The sequence below is a fragment of the Pelobates fuscus genome, chromosome 1, assembly GCF_036172605.1.
Source record: "Pelobates fuscus isolate aPelFus1 chromosome 1, aPelFus1.pri, whole genome shotgun sequence".
Classification (NCBI taxonomy): Eukaryota; Metazoa; Chordata; class Amphibia; order Anura; family Pelobatidae; genus Pelobates; species Pelobates fuscus.
In genome coordinates this window covers 162,708,319-162,735,265 of record NC_086317.1, presented here as the reverse complement: position 1 = coordinate 162,735,265, position 26,947 = coordinate 162,708,319, and the positions used below count along the sequence as shown (strand labels likewise).

The 26,947-nt window shown below is 44.5% G+C and overlaps 1 protein-coding gene across 1 annotated transcript; it reads left to right on the top strand.

The window, feature by feature from the left end:
- The first annotated feature begins 14,518 nt into the window (after positions 1 to 14,518).
- TAF8 (TATA-box binding protein associated factor 8) lies at positions 14,519 to 25,069 on the top strand. Its single transcript, XM_063444360.1, has 8 exons — positions 14,519 to 14,589; positions 17,710 to 17,866; positions 18,354 to 18,452; positions 18,958 to 19,020; positions 21,052 to 21,176; positions 21,317 to 21,464; positions 21,768 to 21,910; positions 24,579 to 25,069. The coding sequence occupies exons 1-8, from the start codon at positions 14,542 to 14,544 to the stop codon at positions 24,708 to 24,710; spliced, it is 915 nt and encodes a 304-aa protein (XP_063300430.1). The 5' UTR covers positions 14,519 to 14,541; the 3' UTR covers positions 24,711 to 25,069.
- Positions 25,070 to 26,947: the final 1,878 nt, after the last annotated feature.

Below are 26,947 nucleotides of genomic sequence, written 5' to 3'. Positions count from 1 at the left end.
GCAACAGAATATATAGTCGGAAAAAAGAGGTACTCAACCTATGTTTCACTCAACTAATGACTGTGTCAAGAGCGCCTACAACACTTCCAGCCACCGTACACAACACACACACCCACACCACACATCCACTCAACATTTAAAAAAAAAAATCACATTACATGACAATAAATAACATAAGGGAAGAATTTCCTGGCGCATACCCTAATAAAATGGGCTGCGCATGCCTATGCGCACATGTGACGGATTTACTGGAGTCTGGGCAAACGAGCTGCCCAGGCAGACCCAGCAAAGAGCGTTAATACTGGCCAGACGGTCAGACTCATAGGCGTGCGCACGGGGTGTGCCTGGGCACACCCTAATCATCGCGGCACGCCTATGGATTGAGACCGTCAGGGGAGATCTCAGGATCTCCCCTGTCAGCTTATGCAGAGCCTGCGTTATCCGAGTGTCGGCTCTGCTCTAAGCCTCCATGGGCCGGTGGGGAGATCAAAGATCTCCCTCACCGGCCCACAGCAGCATGGAGGGAGGCAGGAGAGGACCCGTGGAGCTCTAGTCAGCAACGCTCAGATCTCGCGAGAGTGAACTCTAGCCTCGCAGGCTGGAGTTCACTCTCCACTGGACCACCAGGGATGGCACATGGCAGCAAGGATCCCCCCTCCCTACATAAGGTAAGAAGGGAGGGAGGATATTTACTAATCTGCCCCCACCTCCACCCCCACAATCCCTCCAAACATGCAGCACACAAACAGCACCCTCACACACACACAGCACACAAACAGCACCCACACACACAAATAGCACACTCACACACACAGCACACAAACAGCACCCACACACACACAACGCACACAAACAGCACACACACACATCACCTACACTCATACAGCACCCTCACACACACAGCACGCTCACACACACAGCACACTAACAGCACCCTCAAAAAACACAGCACCCTCACACACACAGCACACAAACAGCACACTCACACACAAACAGCACCTTCACACACAGCATACCCACAAACACAGCACACACACAGCACCCTCACACACATCACACAAACAGCACCCTCACACAGCACAATAACAGGACCCTAACAAACACACACATGCACACACACACACACACACACACAAACACCCTCACACACACACACAGCACACTACCAGCAACCTCACACACAGCAGACAAACAGCACTCTCACATACAAACAGCACCCTCACAAACACACACAAACACCCTCACCCACATAGCACACTACCAGCACCCTCACACACACATCACACTAACAGCACCCTCACACACACACACACACACACACAGCACCCTTATGAATACAGCACCCTCACACAGCACACTAACAGCACACACACACAGCAGTGTATGTATGTGTGTGTGTGTATATATATATATATATATATATATATATATATATACATACATACATATACACTCGTGTGTTTGTGCTTTAGGGTGCACACCCTAATGCAATAGGCTGCGCATGCCTATGGTCAGACAGTGGGGGAACCAGCCTCTCCACTGGCCTTTGAAGGAGCCTGGTTACCCGCCTCCTGCCACTGGACTATGGGCCCATGTTTAACACTGTTCTTTTTCCCTGCAGAAAGGCTGGTTCGTGCCTTTCTGCGGACTGTTAAAACCATGCTACCCCAGATAGCTATGCCATGGAGTCCAGCCGTATACTGAAAGACTGTATGAAAGACTTTGGCTCCATGGCGATTGAACTGTATGTATGTGATCTGAGCGCTATCCGGTAATTATGTGCGCTCAGATCTAATCTATCTGGGGATAGGTAGAATGTGTATGTTCTATGTGATAAATGTAACAGTATGTAATTTTATGTATTTTATTGTCCTTTGTCTGCCATGTGGCTAATGGAGTTTTGCCTCTGTCCTTGGAGATAATTGGATAACTTCCCAATTATCTCCAGGACAGAGAGGAGGGATTGTGATGTATTGTAGGATTGTAAGCTTGTGATTGGTCAATGTCCAATATGTTTCCCAGTTTCCCATCTGGTCCCCTAGGGGAGTGTCCACCAGGTGGGAGACCTGCATAAAAGCCGGGCAAGTAGCCCCAGTAAATCAGTTCTGCTTGACCCTCAAACGAAGTGTCGTCTCGTTCTTGGGGGGAATTGGATTGTATGCTGTTACAGTGTGACTGCCAGGAGCGTAAGCTGTTCGTATGGTTTTTCCTGTTCGGCTGTTCAACAGCATTCGTGTGTTCGGGAGTTGGTGAATTTGTGTGTTTCCTGTTCGGGAGTTGGTGTATTCATGTGTTTCCTGTTCGGGAGTTGGTGTATTCATGTGTTTGCAATTCGGGAGATTGGTGCTTGCAGCAGCTGTTCGTGTATTTAAAAGAGGAATATCGCCTAAACGGTTTTTAACCTCTTGTGTGCAAAACAGTCCGCTACACAGACTGCTGTAGAAGCAGTCCCTCAGGGATTGGGCATATGTGATGTCATGACATGGGCGGATCATATGGGTAGGACATTGTAATGTCACTACATGGGGGGCGGCAAATAATTTTTTCCCTAGGGTGGCAAAAATCCTTGCACTGGCCCTGTGTGTATGCATGTGACAGAATAGGAGTTGTACTATGTGCAGCCACACTGCCTTCCTGTCTGAGATCTTCAATCTTGAAGATCTCAGCCGATCAAATGCTTCCCTATAAGGAAGCATTGGGTGGTTAGTGAGCACACGCGGCAATTCTCAGCACTGTGCCAATCAGCATCTCCTCAAAGAGATGGATTGATTCAATGCATCTCTAAGAGGATCCTTCAGTGCATCCAAGAAGAGCGTAGAAATGCAGAACAAATGTGCTGCAATGATTGCAGATCCTTATCAAGTAAGTACCTCTAGTGATTGTCCCAGTGACAGACACCACTAGTGGTGGACTTAGGCAGCATTGTAAACACTGCCTTTTCTTTTCTATGCTGAACCTGCTGGGACAAGCTATATGCGGGGCCGGACTGGGGATCCGAAGCAGCCCTGGAAAAAAATCTATGCCAGCCCCATAAGTCATTGTGCTATGTAGGGTGTATATAGAGATTATATATATATATGCAATTGAAATATGCCAGCCCCATAAGTCATTGTGCTATGTAGGGTGTATATAGAGATTATATATATATATGCAATTGAAATAGTTGGCTGCACTCTCGGATTTCCTTAAAACTTAACTTTTATTGAAATATTTAAGAGAAGATCAACATTTCATCCCCTCTTGTGGACTTTCATCAGCATCATGATGAAAGTCCACGAGAGGGACTGAAACGTTGATCTTCTCTTAAATATTTCAATAAAAGTTATGTTTTAAGGAAATCTGAGAGTGCAGCCAACTGTTTCAATTGCCTTGATAGTGGAGCCCTGGTGATGCACCCGGTCACACAACAGTTTTTTATATATATATATATATATATATATATATAGTTCTTTCAGGGTAATTAAATTATACAGTAAAGCATACGCACATGCAGACACAGACAATCTTACTGATGCACACAAATAGGCTCATTGACAGACAATCTCAATGACACCCACAGACAAGGTTACTGGCACACACACAAATTTAGTACAGACAAACTCTGATACACACACAAGCTTACTACAGACAAGCTCACTGTCACACATACACGCTCACTACAGACAAGCTCACTGATACACACACACTCTCCCTACAGACAAGCCCATTGACACACACATGCTCCCAACAGAAGTGCTCACTAACACACAGATTCACTACAGACAAGCTCACTGACACACACAAACTCACTAGCAGGCGCACACACACACAGGCTCCCTCACTAGCAGATGCGCGCGCACACACACACACACACACACACATGCTTGCTCGCTCGCTCACTCACTAGCAGATACACACACACAAAGGCAGACAGTCACTGACACCGAGGCAAACATCCACACATACAGAGACAGGCAGACAGTCACACACACAGGCAGACTGTCACACACAGGCAGACAGTCACATGCACACAGACAGTCACACATAGACAGTCACACACACAGGCAGACAGTCACACGCACAGACAGTCACACGCACAGACAGTCACACACACGCAGACAGTCACACGCACGCAGACAGTCACACGCACGCAGTCACACACGCAGACAGTCACACACGCAGACAGTCACACAGAGGCAGTCACACAGAAGCAGTCATACACAGACAGTGACACACACACACAGTCACACACACAGGCAGACAGTCACACACACGCAGACAGTCACATAGAGTCAGTCACACAGAAGCAGTCACACACAGACAGTGACACACACACACAGTCACACACACAGGCAGACAGTCACACACATGCAGACAGTCACACACATGCAGACAGTCACACACAGGCAGTCACGCACTGACAGTCGCACACACACAGGCAGACAGTCACACGCACAGACAGTCACACGCACGCAGACAGTCACACGGACGCAGACAGTCACACACGCAGACAGTCACACAGAGGCAGTCACACAGAAGCAGTCACACACAGACAGTGACACACACACACAGTCACACACACAGGCAGACAGTCACACACAGGCAGACAGTCACACACACGCAGACAGTCACACAGAGGGAGTCACACAGAAGCAGTCACACACAGACAGTGACACACACACACAGTCACACACACAGGCAGACAGTCACACACATGCAGACAGTCACACACACGCAGTCACACACAGGCAGTCACACACAGACAGTCACACACACACAGGCAGACAGTCACACACACACAGGCAGTCACACATACACACTGACCTGCTTCTTACCTCCACATCCCTTGGAGCTCCTGGAGGCTGGGTGTTGGGGAAGCAGGGACTCCTTCCTGCTTCCCATGCTGCAGTCAGTCAGGTCCCCGCCGCACGTTAAGCTCCGCCCCGCTGCACGTTAAGCTCCACCCCCGCCACATGCTAGCTCCGCCCCCTCCGCAAATTTTTTTTTTTATGATCCCGGCCGGCCATGTATGAGCTGTGCTGGCCGCCTGGCTCCCCCTGCTCCCATGGGGCTCTGTGCGGCCGCACAGCTCACACATGGCCAGCCGGGATTACAGGAGCCTGCTCAATGATTAGGGCTGTCAGCCCAGCCCCAGGTGCCGCGACCCATCGGGAAATTTCCCGGTATCTCGATGGGCCAGTCCGGCCCTGGCTATATGTCCCAAAATCTCTACATTAAAGTCACCTAAACATGTGTGTGCATTGTGTGTGTGTGTGCCTTGTGTGTGTGTGCATTGTGTGTGTGTGTGCCTTGTGTGTGTGTGCCTTGTGTGTGTGTGTGCCTTGTGTGTGTGTGTGTGTGCCTTGTGTGTGTGCGTGCCTTGTGTGTGTGCGTGCCTTGTGTGTGTGTCTATGTATGTATACATGTATGTTTGTATGTGCCTGTCTGTTTGCCTTGTGTGTGTGTGCGTGTCTTGTGTGTGTGCGTGTCTTGTGTGTGTGTGCGTGTCTTGTGTGTGTGTGTGCGTGTCTTGTGTGCGTGTCTTGTGTGTGTGTGTGTGCGTGTCTTGTGTGTGTGTGTGCGTGTCTTGTGTGTGTGTGCGTGTCTTGTGTGTGTGTGCGTGTCATGTGTCATGTGTGTGTGTGTCAGTCTGTTATAGTGGACTATAGTAAGTGGGCTACCTAGCTCAGCCTTCCTACTGGGCATTGCTATAAGGAAGGTTAAAAAATAGAAAAAAGGGAAAAAAAGGTGGGGAGGGGAATTGAACCAGATATCAAATATTTAGTCTCGCAGCATCAACCTCAAGGATCTCATTAATCACTAGTAAAGGTAATTTCAATTTACTTTGTTTTCTCATTAAACTTTATAAAGTTGGTAACCTTATAAACCTGCATTAAGTAGAAATAAAAAGATAAATGTACGTACATTTATTTTTTTAAAAACACCCTCCTTTCTAAAAAATATTCTGCATTTGCGCGAAAACTGGTGGGCGGTAAGGAAATTTTTTCAGCCAAAAAGATGCATTAGTGGGCGGTAGGTAGAAAAAGGTTGACTACCACTGGTGTAGATCATGCCTCTCAGGTTTCTCTTCTCAATTCACTGCCATTTAGGAGTTAAATCACTTTGTTTCTGTTTATGCAGCCCTAGCCACACCTCCCCTGGCTATGATTGATACAGCCTGCATGAAAAAAAAAACTGGTTTCACTTTCAATCAGATGTAATTTACCTTAAAATTTTTATCTCTTGCTCTGTAAATTAAACTTTAATCACATATAGGAGTCTCTTGCAGGGTCTAGCAAGCTATTAACATAGCAGGGGATAAGAAAATCGAAAGTAAAGGGACGCTCCAGGCACCAAGACCACTTCTGCTCATTGGAGTGGTCTGGGTGCCAACTCCCACTACTTTTAACCCTGCAAGTGTAATTATTGCAGTTTTTTATAAACTGCAATAATTACATTGCAGGGTTAACTCCACCTCTAGTGGCTTTCTACTAGACAGCCACTAGAGGTCACTTCCTGAATCATAGCAAAGATTTTCTTTGCTAGAGCGTCGCTGGACGTCCTCACGCTGTGTGAGGACCTCCAGCGTCGCCAGGGCTGTTTGAAGGAATTTGGGGGCCCCAAGCAAAACGGACATGGAGGCCCCCCCCAAACTCCAACCCCCCACATGCACGCTCAAGGTTCTGGGCCCCCCGGCGCCTGCACCCGGGTCCTCCCGCCCCCCCCCCCCCCGAGTCCGCCCACAGGGATGCAGTGTCTGCAGGGCCGGTGCAAGGATTTTTGCCGCCCTAGGCAAAAGCAAAGTTTGCCGCCCCCCATGTGACATCACCGTGCCCCACCCATATGATCTGCCATGTTAACTAACCGTGCTGCAGTGCCGCTGTGTTTACAATAAAAGGCCTGCAGGGACAGGCTATAGACACCAGAACCACTACATTAAGCTGCAGTGGTTCTGGGGACTATAGTGTCCCTTTAATGTGAGGTAAATTAGAGATCAGTGCCACGAATAATATACTAGATTGCCTACTTACAACCAGATGAGGATGATGATGGGCTTCGGCTGCCGTCTGGCTCCACTGGTCTGGTGTAGAACAGGCTCTCTGGAGGCGGTTTGTAACTGTGGTCACAAAAATCAATGTTCTGGGAGAACGGGAAGCAGCTCCATTTTCTGAGGGCCATTTACACAGCTCAAGGTCTGGGTCCCAGGGTCCACCTTCATGTTCCACCAATGAGTTTGTTCACAGGGGTGTGTGTGTGTGGGGGGGGGGGGGGGGGATGTCCTGATGTGTGTAAGGAATGCATTGTGTGAATCTGTGTTTGTATGTGTAAGGGCTGCAAGGTGAGTTTGTGTATGTATGGGATGCAGTGTGTGTGTCTGTAAGGCAGTGTTTCCCAACCCAGTCCTCAAGGCACACCTACCAGTCCAGGATTTAAGGATTACCCAGTTTTGTCTAAGGTGTTTTTAGAAAAAAAAACGAAAAAACACCTTAGACACAACTGGGTCCAGGGCTGCCATCAGAAATTTTGGGGCCCCTGACAAAGCACAAGGTCTGGGCCCCCCCTCCCCCACCCCCTCCCTCCCGGGCCCGCCCACGCCCTACCTTGTCTGCTGACAATGATGCGGGACTGAATGTGGTGTGTATAGTGGAAGTGAATTAGAATGTGTGTAATGGATGTAGTGTTTGTGTGTATTAGATACTGTTTGTGCAGTGAATGCAGAGTGTGTGTTTGTTTAGCGGATGCAGTGTGTATAGTGAACGCAGAGTGTGTTTGAGTAGTGGATGTAGTGTGTGTACAGTGATGTAGTGTGTGTTTGTGTAGTGGATGTAGTGTTTGTATGTACTAGATGAAATGTGTTTAGTGGATGCAGTGTCTGTAGTGGATGTAGTGTGTGTATTAGACGCAGTGTCTGTGTATAGTGAATGCAGAGTGTTTCAATTTGTGGTGGATGTAGTGTGTGTACTGTGAATACAGGATGTTTGTGTAGTGGATGCTGTGTGTACAGTTAATGCAGAGTGTGTGTCAGTATAGTGAATCCAGAGTGTGTGCATAGTTTAGTGAATGCAGAGTGTGTGTTAGTGTGTAATGAATGCAGAGTGTGTGTTAGTGTGTAGTGAATGCAGTGTGTCAGTGTAATGAATGTAGTGTGTGTGTTAGTGCAGTGAATGCAGAGTGTGTGTAAATGTGTAGTGAATGCAGAGTGTGTTAATGTGTAGTGAATGCAGAGTGTGTGTTAATGTGTAGTGAATGCAGAGTGTGTGTTAATGTGTAGTGAATGCAGAGTGTGTGTTAATGTGTAGTGAATGCAGAGTGTGTGTTAATGTGTAGTGAATGCAGAGTGTGTGTTAATGTGTAGTGAATGCAGAGTGTGTGTTAATGTGTAGTGAATGCAGAGTGTGTGTTAATGTGTAGGGAATGCAGAGTGTGTGTCAATGTGTAGGGAATGCAGAGTGTGTGTTAATGTGTAGGGAATGCAGAGTGTGTGTTAATGTGTAGGGAATGCAGAGTGTGTGTTAGTGTAGTGAATGCAGAGTGTATTAATGTGTAGCGAATGCAGAGAGTGTGTTAGTGTAGTGAATGCAGAAAGTGTGTTAGTGTAGTGAATGCAGAGAGTGTGTTAATGTGTAGTGAATGCAGAGAGTGTTAATGTGTAGTGAATGCAGAGTGTGTGTTAATGTGTAGTGAATGCAGAGTGTGTGTTAATGTGTAGTGAATGCAGAGTGTGTGTTAATGTGTAGTGAATGCAGAGTGTGTGTTAATGTGTAGTGAATGCAGAGTGTGTGTTAATGTGTAGTGAATGCAGAGTGTGTGTTAATGTGTAGTGAATGCAGAGTGTGTGTTAATGTGTAGGGAATGCAGAGTGTGTGTCAATGTGTAGGGAATGCAGAGTGTGTGTTAATGTGTAGGGAATGCAGAGTGTGTGTTAATGTGTAGGGAATGCAGAGTGTGTGTTAGTGTAGTGAATGCAGAGTGTGTTAATGTGTAGCGAATGCAGAGAGTGTGTTAGTGTAGTGAATGCAGAAAGTGTGTTAGTGTAGTGAATGCAGAGAGTGTGTTAATGTGTAGTGAATGCAGAGAGTGTGTTAGTGTGTAGCGGATGCAGAGTTTGTGTTAGTGTAGTGAATGCAGAGTGTTAATGTGTAGTGAATGCAGAGAGTGTGTTAGTGTGTAGCGGATGCAGAGTGTGTGTTAGTGTAGTGAATGCAGAGTGTGTTAGTGTAGTGAATGCAGAGTGTGTTAATGTGTAGCGAATGCAGAGTGTGTGTCAGTATAGTGGATGCAGTGAGTGTGTTAGTGTGTAGTGTATGCAGAGTGCATGTTGTATTAGTGAATGCAGTGTGTGTATTGTATTAGTGTATGCAGTGTGTTTGTTGTGTTAGTGTATGCAGTATGTATGTTGTGTTAGTGTATGCAATATGTATGTTGTGTTAGTGTATGCAGTATGTATGTTGTGTTAGTGTATGCAGTGTGTGTGTTAGTGTATGCAGTGTGTGTTGTATTAGTGTATGCAGTGTGTGTTGTGTCAGTGTATGCAGTGTGTGTTGTGTCAGTGTATGCAGAGTGTGTTGTGTCAGTGTATGCAGAGTGTGTTGTGTTGGTGTATGCATAGTGTGTTGTGTTGGTGTATGCATAGTGTTTTGTGTCAGTGTATGCATAGTGTTTTGTGTCAGTGTATGCAATGTGTGTGTGTTGTGTCAGTGTATGTAGTGTGTGTGTGTGTTGTCAGTGTATGCAGTGTGTGTGTGTGTGTGTTGTGTCAGTGTATGCAGTGTGTGTGTGTGTGTGTGTTGTGTCAGTGTATGCAGTGTGTGTGTGTGTGTTGTGTCAGTGTATGCAGTGTGTGTGTTGTGTCAGTGTATGCAGTGTGTGTGTGTGTTGTGTCAGTGTATGCAGTGTGTGTGTGTTGTGTCAGTGTATGCAGTGTGTGTGTGTGTTGTGTCAGTGTATGCAGTGTGTGTGTTTGTGTTGTGTCAGTGTATGCAGTGTGTGTGTGTGTGTGTGTTGTGTCAGTGTATGCATGTGTGTGTTGTGTCAGTGTATGCAGTGTGTGTGTGTTGTGTCAGTGTATGCAGTGTGTGTGTGTGTGTTGTGTCAGTGTATGCAGTGTGTGTGTGTTGTGTCAGTGTATGCAGTATGTGTGTGTGTTGTGTCAGTGTGTGTGTGTGTGTGTTGTGTCAGTGTGTGTGTGTGTGTTGTGTCAGTGTATGCAGTGTGTGTGTGTGTGTGTGTGTTGTGTCAGTGTATGCAGTGTGTGTGTGTGTGTTGTGTCAGTGTATGCAGTGTGTGTGTGTGTGTGTTGTGTCAGTGTATGCAGTGTGTGTGTGTGTGTGTTGTGTCAGTGTATGCAGTGTGTGTGTGTGTGTTGTGTCAGTGTATGCAGTGTGTGTGTGTGTTGTGTCAGTGTATGCAGTGTGTGTGTGTGTTGTGTCAGTGTATGCAATGTGTGTGTGTGTGTGTTGTGTCAGTGTATGCAGTGTGTGTGTGTGTGTGTGTGTGTGTTGTGTCAGTGTATGCAGTGTGTGTGTGTGTGTGTTGTGTCAGTGTATGCAGTGTGTGTGTGTAAATGTGCTGGGGTGTGGGGGGGGGGGCATTTTAACATAATAAAAAAAAAAAAAAAAATTAAATTGTTTCTCCCCCCTCCCTGCTTACCTGTGTCTAGGGAGGGGGGAGATTCCATCCCTGGTGGTCCGGTGGCATGGTGGGGCCCCCCGGCTTCCCAGTTACCGCAGAGGGGGCCCAGGCAGCACACAGCCTCTTCTCTTCTCTCCTCCAATAACTCTCGCGAGACCCGCGGAGCGTTGCCATGGCAACCGGGTCTCGCGAGAGTTATTAGCAGAAACGAGAAGCTGTGTGCTGCCTGGGCCCCCTCTGCGGTAACAGGGAGCCGGAGGCCCGCGGCTGCACACATAGATAGCGATATTCGTTATCTATGTGTGCAGAGAGGGAAAGTGGGGCCCAGGACTGCCAGAGCAGTCCGGGCCCCCCAGGGCCGCCGGGCCCGTGACAACTGTCACGGTTGTCACCCCCTGATGGCGGCCCTGACTGGGTCACCCCTAAATCCTGGACTGGTAGGTGTGCCTTGAGGACTGGGTTGGGAAACACTGCTGTAAGGGATGCACTGAGTGTGTGGAAGGGGTGCATTGTGTGTTGCTGTGTGTAAGGGATGCATTGCTTGTGTATGTGTGTCTGTGTGTAATGCATTGTGTGTTTTTCTGTGTGCAAGGGGTGCATTGTGTGTGTGTGTGATGGATGTCAATCTCTCCCCCTACCCCCGTCAATTTCCTTCTTCTCCCCCCCTCTCCAATTTCCTTCTTCTCCCCCTCCCTCTCATTGCCTTCTCCCCCCTCCAATTTCCTTCTTCTCCCCCTCCCTCTCATTTCCTTCCTTCTCCCCCCCTCCAATTTCCTTCCTCCCCCTCCAATTTCCTTCCTCTCCCCCCTCAAATTTCTCCCCTTCCTCTCCCTCTCCCCCCTCCCTCAAATGTCCTCCCTTCCTCTCCCCCCTCCCTCCCTCAAATTTCCTCCCTTCCTCTCCCCCCTCAAATTCCTACCTCTCCCTCCCCTCCCTCAAATTTCCTTCCTCTCCCCCCCTTCAAATTTCCTCCCTTCCTTTCCCCCCCAAATTTCCTTCCTCTCCCCCTTCAAATTCCCTCCCTTCCTCCCCCCCAAATTTCCTTCCTCTCCCCCCTTCAAATTTCCTCCCACTCCCCCCTTCAAATTTCCTCCCTTCCTCTCCCCCCCCAATTTCCTCCCTCCCTCTCCCCCCACACCCCAAATTTCCTCCCTCCCTCTCCCCCCCACTCTCTCAAATTTCCTCCCTCCCTCTCCCCCCCACTTCCTCAAATTTCCTCCCTCCCTCTCCCCCCACTCCCTCAAATTTCCTCCCTCCCTCTCCCCCCACTCCCTCAAATTTCCTCCCTCCCTCTCCCCCCCACTCAAATTTCCTCCCTCCCTCTCCCCCCACTTCTCAAATTTCCTCCCTCCCTCTCCCCCCCACCCACTCAAATTTCCTCCCTCTCCCCCCCACCCACTCAAATTTCCTCCCTCTCCCCCCCTCCCACTCAAATGTCCTCCCTCTCCCCCCACCCACTCAAATTTTCTCCCTCCCCCACCCACTCAAATTTTCTCCCTCCCCCACCCACTTAAATTTTCTCCCTCCCCCCACCCACTTAAATTTTCTCCCTCCCCCCACCCACTCACTCAAATTTTCTCCCTCCCCCACTCACTCAAATTTTCTCCCTCCCCCCCACTCACTCAAATTTTCTCCCTCCCCCCCACCCCCACTCACTCAAATTTTCTCCCTCCCTCCCCCCCACCCCACTCACTTAAATTTTCTCCCTCCCTCCCTCCCCCACCCCCACTCACTTTCATTTTCTCCCTCCCTCCCCCCCACCCCCACTCACTTAAATTTTCTCCCTCCCTCCCCCCTACCCCCACTCACTTAAATTTTCTCCCTCCCTCCCTCCCCCCACACACTTAAATTTTCTCCCTCCCTCCCCCCCACCCCCACTCACTTAAATTTTCTCCCTCCCTCCCCCTACCCCCACTCACTTAAATTTTCTCCCTCCCCCCACCCCCACTCACTTAAATTTTCTCCCTCCCCCCACTCACTTAAATTTTCTCCCTCCCTCCCCCCCACCCCCACTCACTTAAATTTTCTCCCTCCCCCCCACCCCCACTCACTTACATTTTCTCCCTCCCTCCCCCCCACCCCCACGCTAATGCGCATTAGGTCTCCTCGGCCGGTGGGCGGAATCAGTCTCGCCCCCCGGAATCAGTAGGAGGAGCGGCGCGGAGGAGGAGACAGCGACGAGGGACATCGTCGGTGCCTCAGGTAAGTGACTGAAGGGGTTTTTCACCCCTTCAGTAACTGGGGATAGGGGGGTGGGAGGGAGAGGGTACCTCCAGTGCCAGGAAAACGGATTGTTTTCCTGGCACTGGAGATTCCCTTTAAACAGAACTTGCAATAAAGGTCATTAGGTCCCCCCCATCTTCATGAAAAAAAACCTCAGCCACTTACCTTTCTCCAGCGCCTGGCTCCCTCTGCGCTGGAGCACTCTCCACCCTTGGCGACTTCAGCTCCGAATGCGCATTACTCAATGCTTTCCTATGGACGTCCAGCACCTTCTCACTGTGATTTTTAAAACTAGAGGGACCTGGCACCCAGACCACTTCATTGAGCTGAAGTGGTCTGGGTTCCTGTAGTGGTCCTTTAAAGGACCAGTCTAGGCACCCAGACCACTTCAGCTTAATGAGGTGGTCTGGGTGCCAGGTCCCTCTAGGATTAACCCTTTTTTTTTTATAAACATAGCAGTTTCAGAGAAACTGCTATGTTTATACTGAGGGTTAATCCAGCCTCCAAAACCTCTAGTGGCTGCTAGAGGCGCTTGCGTGCTTCTCACTGTGAAAATCACAGTGAGAAGACGCCAGCGTCCATAGGAAAGCATTGTAAATGCTTTCCTATGCGACCGGCTGAATGAGCGTGCGGCTCCTGCCGCGCATGCGCATTCAGCCGATGACGCCGCAAGGAAGAAGGAGAGGAGGAGGAAAGCTCCCCGCCCGGCGCTGGAGAAAGAGGTAAGTTTAACCCCTTTCTCCCCCCAGAGCCCGGCGGGAGTGGGTCCCTGAGGGTGGGGGCACCCTCAGGGCACTCTAGTGCCAGGAAAACTAGTATGTTTTCCTGGCACTAGAGTGGTCCTTTAATCAAATAGGTGTATAATTGTTGTGGAGCTCTGTTATACACTCAGACACACTAACAATTAGGATATCTTAGGAAAGAGGAAAATAATGATAGAAAAGAAGGCAGCGGTACAGTGGCGTACACACAATCCATGGGGCCCCGGTGCGAAAACTGATCCGTGGGCCCCCCCACCCGGGCGGTTATACTGCGCGTGCTGGAAACATGGCGGTTGCAGGGGTCCGCAGAGTGGCTGGGCCCACTGGAGTGACGGGCCCTGTCGCAGCTGCGACCCCTGCATGTACGCCACTGTACACACACACACATACATACAGAGGCGTACCCGCTGTCATGTGTTGCGGCGGGGGACCCCACGGATCAGTTTTCGCACCATGGCCCCATGGATTGTGTGTATGCCACTGGTTGGTAGGCGTGTTTATCTCATGCAGAGCTTAGATCAGGAGAGCTAACACTGTTTCCTTGTGTTTGGAATGCCTCTTTAACAAAAAAAAACCCTTATTAGTATTTGCATGCCAGAGTATTTTTCGTCAGTTGCAAAAAAAATTGTAAAATAAAATACACAGTCTCTAGGTGCTCTCATTGGGGCATGTTTATAAAGCATGAGAAATAAAAAGAGTAAGTGACTCAGTCTGGATAATATTTCCATGGTTACAGAGCACAAGAGGATGCTACATTCTGCCTCTCTTCCTTTAATAAAACACATAAACTAACAGACTGCACGGGTTTACCCAGTACCAGTCAACACATATCACTGAAGGAAGCAAAGCCTGCAGAGCGCCGATTCTAGATCTAGAAAACCTAATTCACTGGGTCCAGCGGACTACATTTCCCGGCATGCATTTCACGCATACGCAAGTATCCAAGATGGCGGAGACTTCAGTCGCTGTTACTGGTTCGGGAAGCAGTGGACCGGTAACATGTAGCCATTGGTTAACCGGGGTGGGCCGGGTGCACGATAAACCCTTATGACATCCTAGGACCCCCACCGTTACTACTAGTGCACCCTGGGGTGGAAATTGCACGACTTTTAGGTTCTGTTCCCTAGAAATGTATGGGGGTCTCGGTCACGTGGCAGGAAGTCTGTACCTGATTGGCTGAGACCGACCCCATCACAGTTTATGGGGTGAAAATGCATCCTGGGAGAAATGTGAATTGAAACCAATAATAGTGCATAGATAGGGTTACTGGATAGCATGTGTGTAATCTCCATTCTATAAACACGCTACTTTGGCCACTTTATAGACGTGCTGCTTCTAAAGGGCCTTTTGTAAATTATATTTGTCATGTTAGTCTATGGCAAGAAAACAAATATATACCATGCACTCAGATCCTTTAATCAGTCAGTTGTGTGAATTGCTTAGATTATTAGATTTGAGCACCATTCCAATACATCACTTTGAAAAATACATGCACTACAGGGTTTGTTTTATTGGTAATATATTTTTATTTTATTAAATGTGTGTGTTTAACATATGTGAATGGGTTCATAACCTCTGTTTTCTTCCCTTTGCTAGCACAGTGGAGAGTATTAAAGGAACACTATAGTCACCTAAATTACTTTAGCTAAATAAAGCAGTTTTAGTGTATAGATCATTCCCCTGCAATTTCAATGCTCAATTCACTGTCATTTAGGAGTTAAATCACTTTGTTTCTGTTTATGCAGCCCTAGCCACACCTCCCCTGGCTATGATTGACAGAGCCTGCATAAAAAAAAAAAAAAACTTGTTTCACTTTCAAACAGATGTAATTTACCTTAAATAATTGTATCTCAATCTCTAAATTGAACTTTAATCACATACAGGAGGCTCTTGCAGGGTCTAACAAGCTATTAACATAGCAGGGGATAAGAAAATCTTAATTAAACAGAACTTGCAATAAAGAAAGCCTAAATAGGGCTCTCTTGACAGGAAGTGTTTATGGAAGGCTGTGCAAGTCACATGCAGGGAGGTGTGACTAGGGTTCATAAACAAAGGGATTTAACTCCTAAATGGCATAGGATTGAGCAGTGAGGCTGAAGGGGCATGTTCTATACACCAAAACTGCTTCATTAAAGGGAAACTCCAGTGCCAGAAAAACAATCCGTTTTTCTGGCACTGGAGGGTCCCTCTCCCTCCCACCCCCCAATCCCCGGTTACTGAAGGGGTGAAAACCCCTTCAGTCACTTACCTGGGACAGCGGCGATGTCCCTCGCCGCTGTCTCCGCCTCTGCGACGCTCCTCCCAGTGATTGCGTCGGCCGGTGGGCGAGACTGATCTCGCCCACCGGCCGAGGAGACGTAATGCGCATGCGCGGAAATGCCGCGCATGCGCATTACGTCTCCCCATAGGAAAGCATTGAAAAATCATTTCAATGCTTTCCTATGGGGTTTTGAGCGAAGCTGGAGGTCCTCACACAGCGTGAGGACGTCCAGCGACGCTCTAGCACAGGTTTCTAATAGACAGCCACTAGAGGTGAAGTTAACCCTGCAATGTAATTATTGCAGTTTATGAAAAACTGCAATAATTACACTTGCAGGGTTAAGGGTAGTGGGAGTTGGCACCCAGACCACTCCAATGAGCAGAAGTGGTCTGGGTGCCTGGAGTGTCCCTTTAAGCTAATGTTGTTTAGGTGACTATAGTGTCCCTTTAAAACTCTGTTCCCAGGTGCCTAATATCTATTCTGTGCATAAATGTATTTCTGTTGTCAGAAAGCACTGCATACTGACAACAGACGTAGAAGTCTTCCCCTCGCAGAGCTCCTGCAAGGTGTAGATAGATCTCCCCAACCACCCTCCATCCCACTATGTGAACCCTCCCACTTCCCTCTGTGCATGTTTGTGGTTTTTTTTTTTGTACAAAACTACTCTTCCTCCTACCCACTCCCTGCCCATGTATGTATGCGCTTTGTGCTGGCAATTGGTCCAATCACAGGATTCTGTATGAGAAGCCTGTAATTGGACCGTGCGCGCCCCTACCGATGTCAAAAGGTTAAAATTTAGTAAAAATTTTTTATTTCAGGTTATTACTGCACATTGAGAGAGGCGACCTTCCCCATAGTACCCAGCATAGTAACCCTTGAAAGGGATGCTCATAGCAGAAGGTCAATGTCCCTGCACACTGTTGCGTATAACTGCAACAGTTTGAAATAATGTTGCAGCTGTAAGACTGACCCCTCAACATTTGATATTAGTGGGAGCATTTATACTTTTTTAATCCAAATTGTTTGCACAGTGTGCGCTTGTGTGTTAGTGGACAGTGTCTCAGAAGCACTGTGCACGGGCCCATTCACAAAACTATGTACAGTGCAGCACATGGCTGCTATTAGCTTATTTTATACCTTGTGTGAATATGCTATATGCTTATGACAAGGGCAATAGGAAAGAGATAAGAAGAAGAAGAGTAGGAGAGAAGGGTGAGGGTAGGGAAGGGCTAGAGAAGTTAACTTTGGAGGAGAAGAGATTAACTGGCAGGGGAAAGAAGGCCCCCTGAACCCCTCCCAGCGGTAATAAATAGTGAACAAAGTAGGATGATAAATAACCCCGCAGGGGAAGATAACATGGTTATCAAGTAGAGAGACTGTATGCTATGAGGAAGGAAGGGCAATATTTGCTCAAAACGTACAAACAATGTGAGGTAAGCATTGCTGTTACCACAGACTAGCAATAGTAAGGCATAGCTGCAAAATTGAGAGTAATTTGGCTAAAGAATTGTGGGAGATAGAAGTGTAATTGTGCCATGGTAGAAGTAGTTCATTATAGAGAAAAAGGAACTTCATAAGGATCCATGTCAAGAGCACTAGGCCCAAGCATTGCAGCCTGACGTGTCCCTTTAAACTTTTTGTCTCTCTCTCTGTACTATTCTAATACCTGTTTTTCTTGTGCAGTGTCTAACATGTTACCTGTTTTAAGTCATAATTACATGTTGATTATATGATATATGTGAGTATACATATATAGAGAAATATATTTTATTGGTAAACAAGTACAATTTTAAGCACTTGGGTGCAATTATAATTCAGTTTACAGTACTACTTTATTTTTACGTTTGTTTTTAGAGGTCTGGCGTTCGCGGTGCCTCCACCCCTGCTGATAACTATCAACTAGCACGAAGACGCACTCTACAGGTTGTGGTTAGCTCTTTACTTACAGAGGCTGGCTTCGAGAGTGCAGAGAAAGCGGCTGTGGAGACCCTAACTGAGATGTTACAGAGCTGTGAGTCATGTTAAAATGTCACTTGGGACATATGTAATGCCACAATTGTTGTTTTTTCTTTAAAGGTTTCTCCAGCCATCATGACCTCTCTTGCTTTTAGCAGTAGTCATGGTAATATGAGTCTGGATGTGCAGTTTTTCTGCTTGAAACACTGCACATACTGAGATATTGGCACTGGTGTTCCTGGGGCTTTTTACACCAGCGCACATGTGACTTTGGAAGCCAGGAACTCCGGGCATATTTTATGTCTATCATCAGTGCACACTGGCAATGAACCCATTGACCTTCTTCCTTGTTGACTGCAGCCCTTCCATCTCTCAATAAGTCTAGAGTTTTTTATTTATTTAAATTCTTCTACCTCCCTCTTTGGATCTCCTCTCCAATATTGTTGTCTAAATCAATAAATCTCAAACGGAATAATAGGACATGATTTAAATAAGGAGACAGTAAATGTTGTATTTTAGAATCTGTGTTTTATATCTGTCAGATCTGTCGGAGATTGGACGCAGTGCAAAGTCCTATTATGAACACACAGCAAGAACACAGCCCACACTGCCAGACGTTGTAGTGACTCTCATAGAAATGGGTGAGTCATGGGATAAGGAATGATGTACTGTTAGTTGACTGTGTATGAGACATGAGGGTAGCTTTTTCCTGTAGAAGAACCGTGACTAAGACAAAACGTTATTCCCAGAAAGAATAAAAAATGACATCAGGACATTGTTGTTATTGAAAGTTTGGTGGCTATAGTCAAATGCCTTTTAAGAGTGGTACAGCTCTGAAAGTTTAAAACAAAAAAACTGAACTGAAAAAAAGTCTTTATGGTGACAAAACCAAGCCATTTGAATTAAATGTCTTTTTGTCATGGAGAAAACGGAAGATTGTAGTTATATTATATTCCTCTATTAACTGATTTAAAGCTGTATTTTTTTTTAACAAGAACGCACTAAACCGACTTCGCTCCTAAGTAGTAAATGCAATGGTAAATTTAATCTGCAATCTATATACATTGAATGGTAAAATAGTTAATTGATTGTTTGTCATCTTATTGTATCTTTTACTTGCTGTTCCTTAATTCTTGTTTATTTCAGGATTTAATGTGGACACACTACCTGCTTATGCCAAGCGTTCACAGAGGATGGTGATAACTGCGCGTATGTCCAGTTTGTTTAATCATGCATACATATTTTATAACTGTCCATGTTAGTTGCTATACCATGTGTGTTTTGTTTTAACGGATTTGTAGAATGAATAAGTAATCCGTATATGGGCACATATACATAATTAAGACAAATCATTTGCCCTCTGTCTGAGTTTCTGCATTGTTGCACTTGTTACATTTAAAGGCTTGTTCCAAGCACCATGACCACTTGACTGATTTGATGTGGTCATGGTTTTTGGAGTCTTTTTTTTTTTTTTTTTTGCATGTGTGCAGCATTTCAGTTTAAAATGCTACACATACAGATATGTAGCCTTTTTCTGCTGAAGGTATAGCGTCACTAGGGTGTCATTGGCAAGCCCAGAAGTCCCCAGTATTTGCCACCAAGTCCTCTCCTTAGCCTGTCCTCTCGGAAATGTTTTCTCCTCCAACAAGTGATGTCACAGAAGGAGGATCGGACTGCAGAAGAAATCGATATGTATACATATATGCTCCTGACTGTAAAGCAATAATCTCTCCAAGAGCATTGGGCAAGGTCAATGTGCAAGTTATAATGAACCCAATGCAACATCTAAGGATGTTCTGACATCTCTGTTTCAGCTGTGGTCAAATTTCCTAATTTTAAAAGAAAGGCACTGTGATTCCTAGCAAAGTAGAAAGGGAAAGATCACTGCTCAAATAAGAACATTAGTACTTCTCTTGAAGTTTTCAGACAGCACCTGGGCGAGCGTTCAGTCACAATTCAGGGATTTTTGAATGGTTTGCTCTGAGAACGTGAACAATTTTTCTTAAAGAATGAATCATGGCTTCTGGTTTGTGCTAGATGATTCTCCTGGAGACCACCATTTCCTAATCCCTGGCTAACCCCTATGTGGAGATGTAGCTGATGCTGAATTTACCTTTTTAGGGCTAAATAACTGCCACAAATTAGAAGATTGCATAAATTCCTCCACAGCACACAGAGAGGTTTGATAACAAATTACAGGAAGTTGTTGGCCCAAGTGTTTATCCTGTTTTTCAGTTAAAGTGATTACTTTTTCACGTGGAGATATCACAGCTTCCTTTTTTTTTAAATAAGTTAATTTTAGTTTTTTCAAAATCCCACAAGATTGTGTTTAAAGTTAACATTTGATGTAAAAAATATACAACAGTGCAATAAAAAAAGACCGTTTGGCAAATACCTTTTCATGGCAGGTATCTTACACATATTTGCATTTACTAGTGTAGGAGTTGCCTAAAGGTATTGCTCAAGCTTTTCACAACTTCCATGCTGTTTATTAATTGTATGTCTAGCTGAGCATCATTATAGTTTTAGTTCAAGGACAGTTGAAATCTTCCATGTCGGCTGCATCCTGTTTTAATTTAATGGTCATGTTTGAGAAATCCAGGGTACCAGGTCACCACAGTGATACAGAAATACGCTTTGTCTCCCAGACCATTCCCATGATCATCAAATGAGTGGGATGACTCTGCGGACTGTAATAGCAGATACAATTCTGTGTCCCATGTGTAATTTAACAATGCTGTAAATAAGGATGCAGGGACAACCGAAACTGTTTGTTGTCACCGCATTCAGAAAAGCAGGGTTGTTTGTATTATAATTTTTTTTATTTTTTCCCTTCCCTGCTGCTCTTGAGCAGAGTTCTGTCTAGTATATTGCTACTGTGTTAACTCTGCTCATACCACAGCAGCAGTAGAAAATGTTGCTTATATGTACCTTCTGCCTACCCATATCTCAATCTGGAATGCACAATGTCAGTGAGTGATGTTTGTGACTATAGCTGGTATTGATAGACAGTGGTCATGCTGTTCCATGTGTAGTTGGAGAGGTTAACCAAAAAAATAATAAACTTCTAAATATTTCTGCTTTGTATATAAAAAAAAATTGTCAACCTTTGATTAATATCCATATTTACGTTTTGTGTATTTGTGTCTCAGGACTGCTCATTTCATATACTTTGCAGTGCAGATATATATTATCTGATTGTGTATGCTTACCTAAGTGGTTTGTTTCTGTGCCTTACAGCCCCTGTGACTAATCATCCAGTAGCGCCTAAAGCACTGAGTGCAGGGCAAAACAAGCCTCATCCTGCTCACATTCCAGGTCACCTCCCAGAATTTCCTGATCCTCACACTTACATCAAGACTCCGGTGAGAAAATCAACTTAAATGCTAATCCGTTACCTCTTGGAAGCTAACACAAAAGCATAGTAAAATATTCTTCACATTGCTATGCTCGTCTTGGAGCTTTCCCTAAACTCACCAATTATTTTTCCATTTTCTATAAATAGACGTGCCGAGAACCAGTGTGTGATTACCAGGTGCTGCGTGAGAAGGCAGCATCACAGCGTAGAGATGTGGAGAGAGCACTCACTCGATTTATGGCTAAAACAGGGGAGACTCAGAGTCTTTTCAAGGATGATACCAGCACTTTCCCACGTGAGTGACCTTTACTTTCCAAATAACTTAAATCATTTATTTATTCTCTTCATTGTCACTTCCACAATATCTGTAATCAATCCATTTTCTATTAAGTGTGTGTGTATATATATATATATATATATATATTGGTAACCATACTGTACCCTAAAGAGTTCTTTATTTCTGCTTACTGTTCTGTTGCCCACAGTAATCATAAATTAAGTACATTTTATCTTACAGTAATGACTTTTGTTCTCAATCAAGGATTTTTACATTTCTCCTGGTATGTACCACCTCCACCTCTTTCTTTTTCTCTTTCAGTAATTGCAGCCCGTCCTCTTTCCATTCCATATCTGAATGCCCTCTTGCCTTCGGAGCTGGAGCTGCAGCAGGTAGAAGAGACTGATTCATCAGAACAGGATGACCAGACTGATACAGAAAATCTGTCTATGCATATGCAAACGGTAAGAGATCAAGTTCCATTTGTTTTTAGAATATAGTAGATATACCTTCAATCAAACATGCAAGTATTCTTTCCTGCATGTTTTCCTTAGGGTATAAGAAAAACCTGTTTGCAAAAGCTGTTGTCTGTACACTTTGCAAGACCTCCCCTCTTTTCCCAGGGAATTTGCAACATGCACATGCACGCAATTGCTGCTTTCCTATGTTTCTGAGTGAGCTGTAGATCTGTGGAATGAACAGGAATGCTTTTCAGCTACATTTTATGAAACTGTTGATTTCTGTTGAAATTGACTTTTCTAAAGTGTCATAAATATACAGACAATTCAAGCTAAGTGCTTTATGTGTCTGGAGTATTCATTTAACAGTCTTTCTTGTTAAAAACCACATTCTTAGTTTGTTTTTACTGTTTGGGCCCAATAACGACAACAAATAGAAAACAGCCAGTGCACACTATTTCTTTGCTCTACTTACCATATTAATGAATGTATGATGACTCTGTTACCACAGTCCAGTAATTAAAAACACAACTATGAGATGATGGTCCAGCACACCACAGTAATAAAAAAATAAAATAAAAAATACCACTCACAATAACCACTATAGCTTGCTTTAAGGCTCATTGAGCTAGGAGTGCTCCCTTCTGTGCCCCATTGTTAGAGGTCAAACCATTAGAGAACAGTTTAACATTTTATATGGGGGTCTGCCAGGCACTGCTCCTTACCTCTGCCTCCAATATACCACTGAAGAGTGATCAGTTAACACTCTCACATAATGAGCTCAGGAGAACTAGTGGAAGTTCCTCCTTAAAACTTTAATCTCTCCAATGATGGATGTGAAGACAATGAGTGACTCCTGGTGGACCCCAGTTAAGACGTCGAACCATTTGAAAACGTCGGGGTGCTTGGAGTGTTCCTTTTAAAGTCTTTCGTTAAGCTTGATGAGTTTACTGGAAGACAAAACGTTAATAGTTATTGTGGGATTACAATAAATTATTTTTTTTAAAAATTTTTATTACTGTGGCGTACTCGACCTTCCTTTCGCAGTGACTTTTTCAAGAATCTTCTCTTTCGTTCTTCTTTTAATCTATCCACTAATGCAAATGTTGGAATAAAAATAAGTCTCACAGAAGGAATGTTATCGATGAATTTTGATTTAGCATTGTTAACATTTTGTATCCTGTGTCCTTTTATAGGTCTTTCGTTCTGATCTGACTGTCCACTTACCTTTTAAATATTTCTATAAAAAAACAAACAAAAAAAAAACCACTCCAGACACACCATATTAGTAAATACTTTAGCCCTTTCCCACTTATATAGAGTATACACTAAAGTGTGAATTTACAAAAATTCAAGTAAATCTCAAATTTTAGGTCAAACCAGCTAAATAACACATTGATGACTTGCAGGATTTTCCATTGTGGCCAAAAGTTTAAAATTTGAAACACACTGGACATTTTACATCTTAGTTTGCATAAGCGTTATTAGTGGGTAGCTTTAGCAGCTAAAGCTTCAGATCTCCTCACGTGGCAAAATATTATTGTTTTTATCAAAGTAGTTAATGAATGTGTGTGTGTGTACACAAAATGCAAACAAAATAACTTTTTCACCACAAAATTTGACATAACGTGCTGACATTTTTCAGCACTTTAAGGCACAATATACGCCATATGAGTATCTACTTTTGCAAATGGTAGGCCTTTTGAGGAGTAATTTGAATAGTCAAACTGCTACAACGACACAGAATGAGACATAGGCCCATCAGATCCATCTATCACAATTCTAACTGTAAAGACTGAAATGGTCAGGTCTATTGTATGGTGCTGTAACTTTACAGGATAATGGCAAATGCATATATTGGGGGTATGGTTGTACTTAAAAGATATAGCTGAATACAGTACAGACACTTCTCACTTACTGACAGAGTTCCGTTCCTATGACTCGATCATAAAAGGAATTTGGTTGGTAAGTGAGGATGCACTAGAGAGAAAGTCTATGTTCGAGGGAAATTCCCTGCTCTAGTGAACTGGTCTATGATCAGGTGAAATTCCCCCTAACCTAGACTAGCTCTCAAACATGGGGAATCACTCAAATATATGTTCGGGAGAATTCCCAAGACTCAGATTCAGGGGATTCTCTGCGCTAGAGAGCTGGTCGTATGTCCGAGCAGTCGTTAAACAGGTACGTCGCTAAGTGAGGACTACCTGTATGGGGTTTTGTACAGTAGTAGCACACATCAGACTTTGTTAAATGTGTGTGTGTTAAAAATCAGGAAAAAAAATACTAAGATAGCCATCTGGAAATAGCCTGTTATGTCTACTTTATATAATTACTTTTGGTTAATGGATTTTTTTTCTGTGATGGCTATTAAGCTTAAAGACAAATATAGCAAATGTTAAAAACCTCTCCACATTTAAATGTTATTTTACTCCTTATATTGTGTGACATGTAACTACCAAAAATAAACTATAATCCTAGACATATTATGTACTCTGTAAATCAGGACAAATAAATGAATTCATTTTAATTGCTTTTCCTAATTGCTTTGGTCCAAAATTGCTTTGGACCCTAAATGAAAACAAATAAATGTAGCTTGGTCCGTAAGGGGTTAATGTAACTTATTTATTTATGCATTCTATCACTTATTATATATTACTCTTCATTTCTCGCTCAGGATGATTCAGGCACAGAGAAGGAAAATGCATCTGTTCTGCAGCAGAATTCACTTAAGGGGGGAGAGGATACATTGATAGATAATCCCTACCTTCGGCCGGTGAAAAAACCCAAATTGAGGCGCAAGAAGTAGTCATGGAATGAAATCTCACTTGCTTGGACAATGAAGTGACTTGCTGGGAGGAAGGTCCTCACCCATCACACCACTTGAAACTTTGGTGTACAGCTAATGAATATTCAATGTTTATATTTTAAGGATGGCCACATTTTGCTGCAGTGGGAACTGAGCTATACATATGACTGCAGTTGAAGCCATGTATAATTTGAACATCCAGGTTGAAGACTTTTTAATGTTGTTGCCTCTTTGGAAAATACCCCAGACATTATCATAATTATCTTTCTCCCTGTGGGAAGATCCTCATGTTTGTTTTCATTATTTGTCCTGGGACCAGGTCACAATGTGTATCATCATGAATTTTATAATAAAAAAAACAAAACACTTTTTATCTAATTTACCTTTTTAAGTAAAATATGGGAATTGGCTTCTCTGTAACAGAAAGTACTATAAAATGTCGTTGGCATTATCCAAGGCACCATAACAATTTAAACAGAAAAATTGTGTTTCGGTGTGAGGAAGTCCCCAGACACTTAAGGGATTAAACTGTTAATAAGCGATGTAACCCCAAAGTTTTGAATCCGGTGCCTAGCCTCTCTGCCTACGAACTTCCGACTCAGTCCAAGGCTTGAATCAGAAAAACTTTGGACAGGAGTGCCACTGGTAGTCTGAGACCTTTTCTCAAGCCGTTTTGGGACTGGGAAGGTACCAATAGGCCGAGAGCATCAAATGTCACTCTCCGCCTATCAGTGTCTCTGTCTTGGGCTTCCTAATTCAAGCCTGAGGCAGATGTTCGTGAGGTAAGCTGGCATTGGGGGGACCAACGTGAACCATAACAACTTAATTCCAATTAAGCTGTTATGGTGCTCAGAGTATTTCTTTAAGGGAACTCCATCATTAAAGAGATACTCCATTATTTATGAAGCAGGAGTTGTTTAAAAACTATTCAGAATCCTGCATCTTCCCCACTCCCACAAATAAGAGTTAACTTACCTTTGATTCGGTGGCAAGAAGGTCCTTCACTGCAACTCCATTCCACTTATAAGAAATGATCACTATTGGTGATGTCCTGGCCAATTTAATGATTTCCATAGGCACATGGGTGGCATTTGCCACACTGCAGCAATGATTCTGCCAGGGCAGTCTCTTTAAATTCAGGATTTTGATAAAGTAAGAGAGGATTGCCTGTTACACGTGGTTTTGTGTCAGGCTCACAAGGAATATTATGTAATGAAATTGGAGATATTTATATGTTCGTTTTTTTCAGCAAGTGGCCAAGCATTTCTTTCTAGCTCAGCCAATAGGAGAATTATAGAATAAATACATTAAATAGACAGAGCATATTCACTGCTAGTTCTTTTTTTCAGCTTTCCAGCACTGACTAGTTCGTTTATGTGTCAATTTTGTTCCCTTGTTTGGAGGTAGATTGCCGGTAGGAAAGTTGTCCTATACATCTTAGGAAAAGCTAATATTTCCTGATACTGATGTAGAGCTAGCTTCTGGTTTTCATGAGAATTTGAGAATGGTGTCAACATGTCTTACGAGTTTATTTTTTTTGGAATGCAGAAATAAAATAGACAAAAAAATAGTACAGTAAGTATTTTCACTGTTTTGCAAAGTTTTTTTTTTTTTCTTTCTACAAATTAATATTTAGTTATATAAGGTAGCTGTTATGGTGTCAACTACATTTCTTCTTATCATGTCTTTAAAGGGATTCTCCAGTGCCAGGAAAACAAAGCCATTCAGCCACTTACCAGAATCCAGCGCTGAGGTCCCTCGGCGCTGGGTCAGGCTCTGCCCACGCTCTTTAGCCGGCGGGGGAGACCTAATAGCAATAGCCGCGCGCGCACATTAAAGCACCCCATAGGAAAGCATTATTCAATGCTTTCCTATGGGGAAAATCTGACGCTAGATGTCTGTGAGGACGTCCAGCGTCAGATAATGGACCAAAAGTTCATTTGGATTCGGGAAGCGCCCCCAGTGGCTGTCTGGTAGACAGCCACTGAGAGCAGACTTAGAGCTGCAATGTAAACATTGCCCTCATCCCACTAAGTGCAAAAGGGTCACAGCACCCAGACCACTTCAATTAGCTGAAGTGGTCTGGGTGCCTACAGTATCCCTTTAAGACTTCCCAGTTATGCAGGTCTTCGGTTGTGAAACCTAGTCTCCTTACTCGCTGTGTTACATATTTGTGTTCTGTAACACTAATCTTGTAGTTGAGTCCTGGCTAAAACAGCGGTGCCAGTTTTTCCCAT

What these genes read in the sequence shown, in the direction of transcription:
- TAF8 (XM_063444360.1), top strand. Translation starts at nt 14,542, where the DNA reads ATGGCGGAGACTTCAGTCGCTGTTACTGGTTCGGGAAGCAGTGGACCG. An exon ending in GTTCGGGAAGCAGTGGACCG is followed by an intron (nt 14,590 to 17,709) that starts GTAACATGTAGC and finishes GTTTGTTTTTAG; the next exon opens with AGGTCTGGCGTTCGCGGTGC. An exon ending in ACACTTACATCAAGACTCCG is followed by an intron (nt 21,177 to 21,316) that starts GTGAGAAAATCA and finishes TTCTATAAATAG; the next exon opens with ACGTGCCGAGAACCAGTGTG.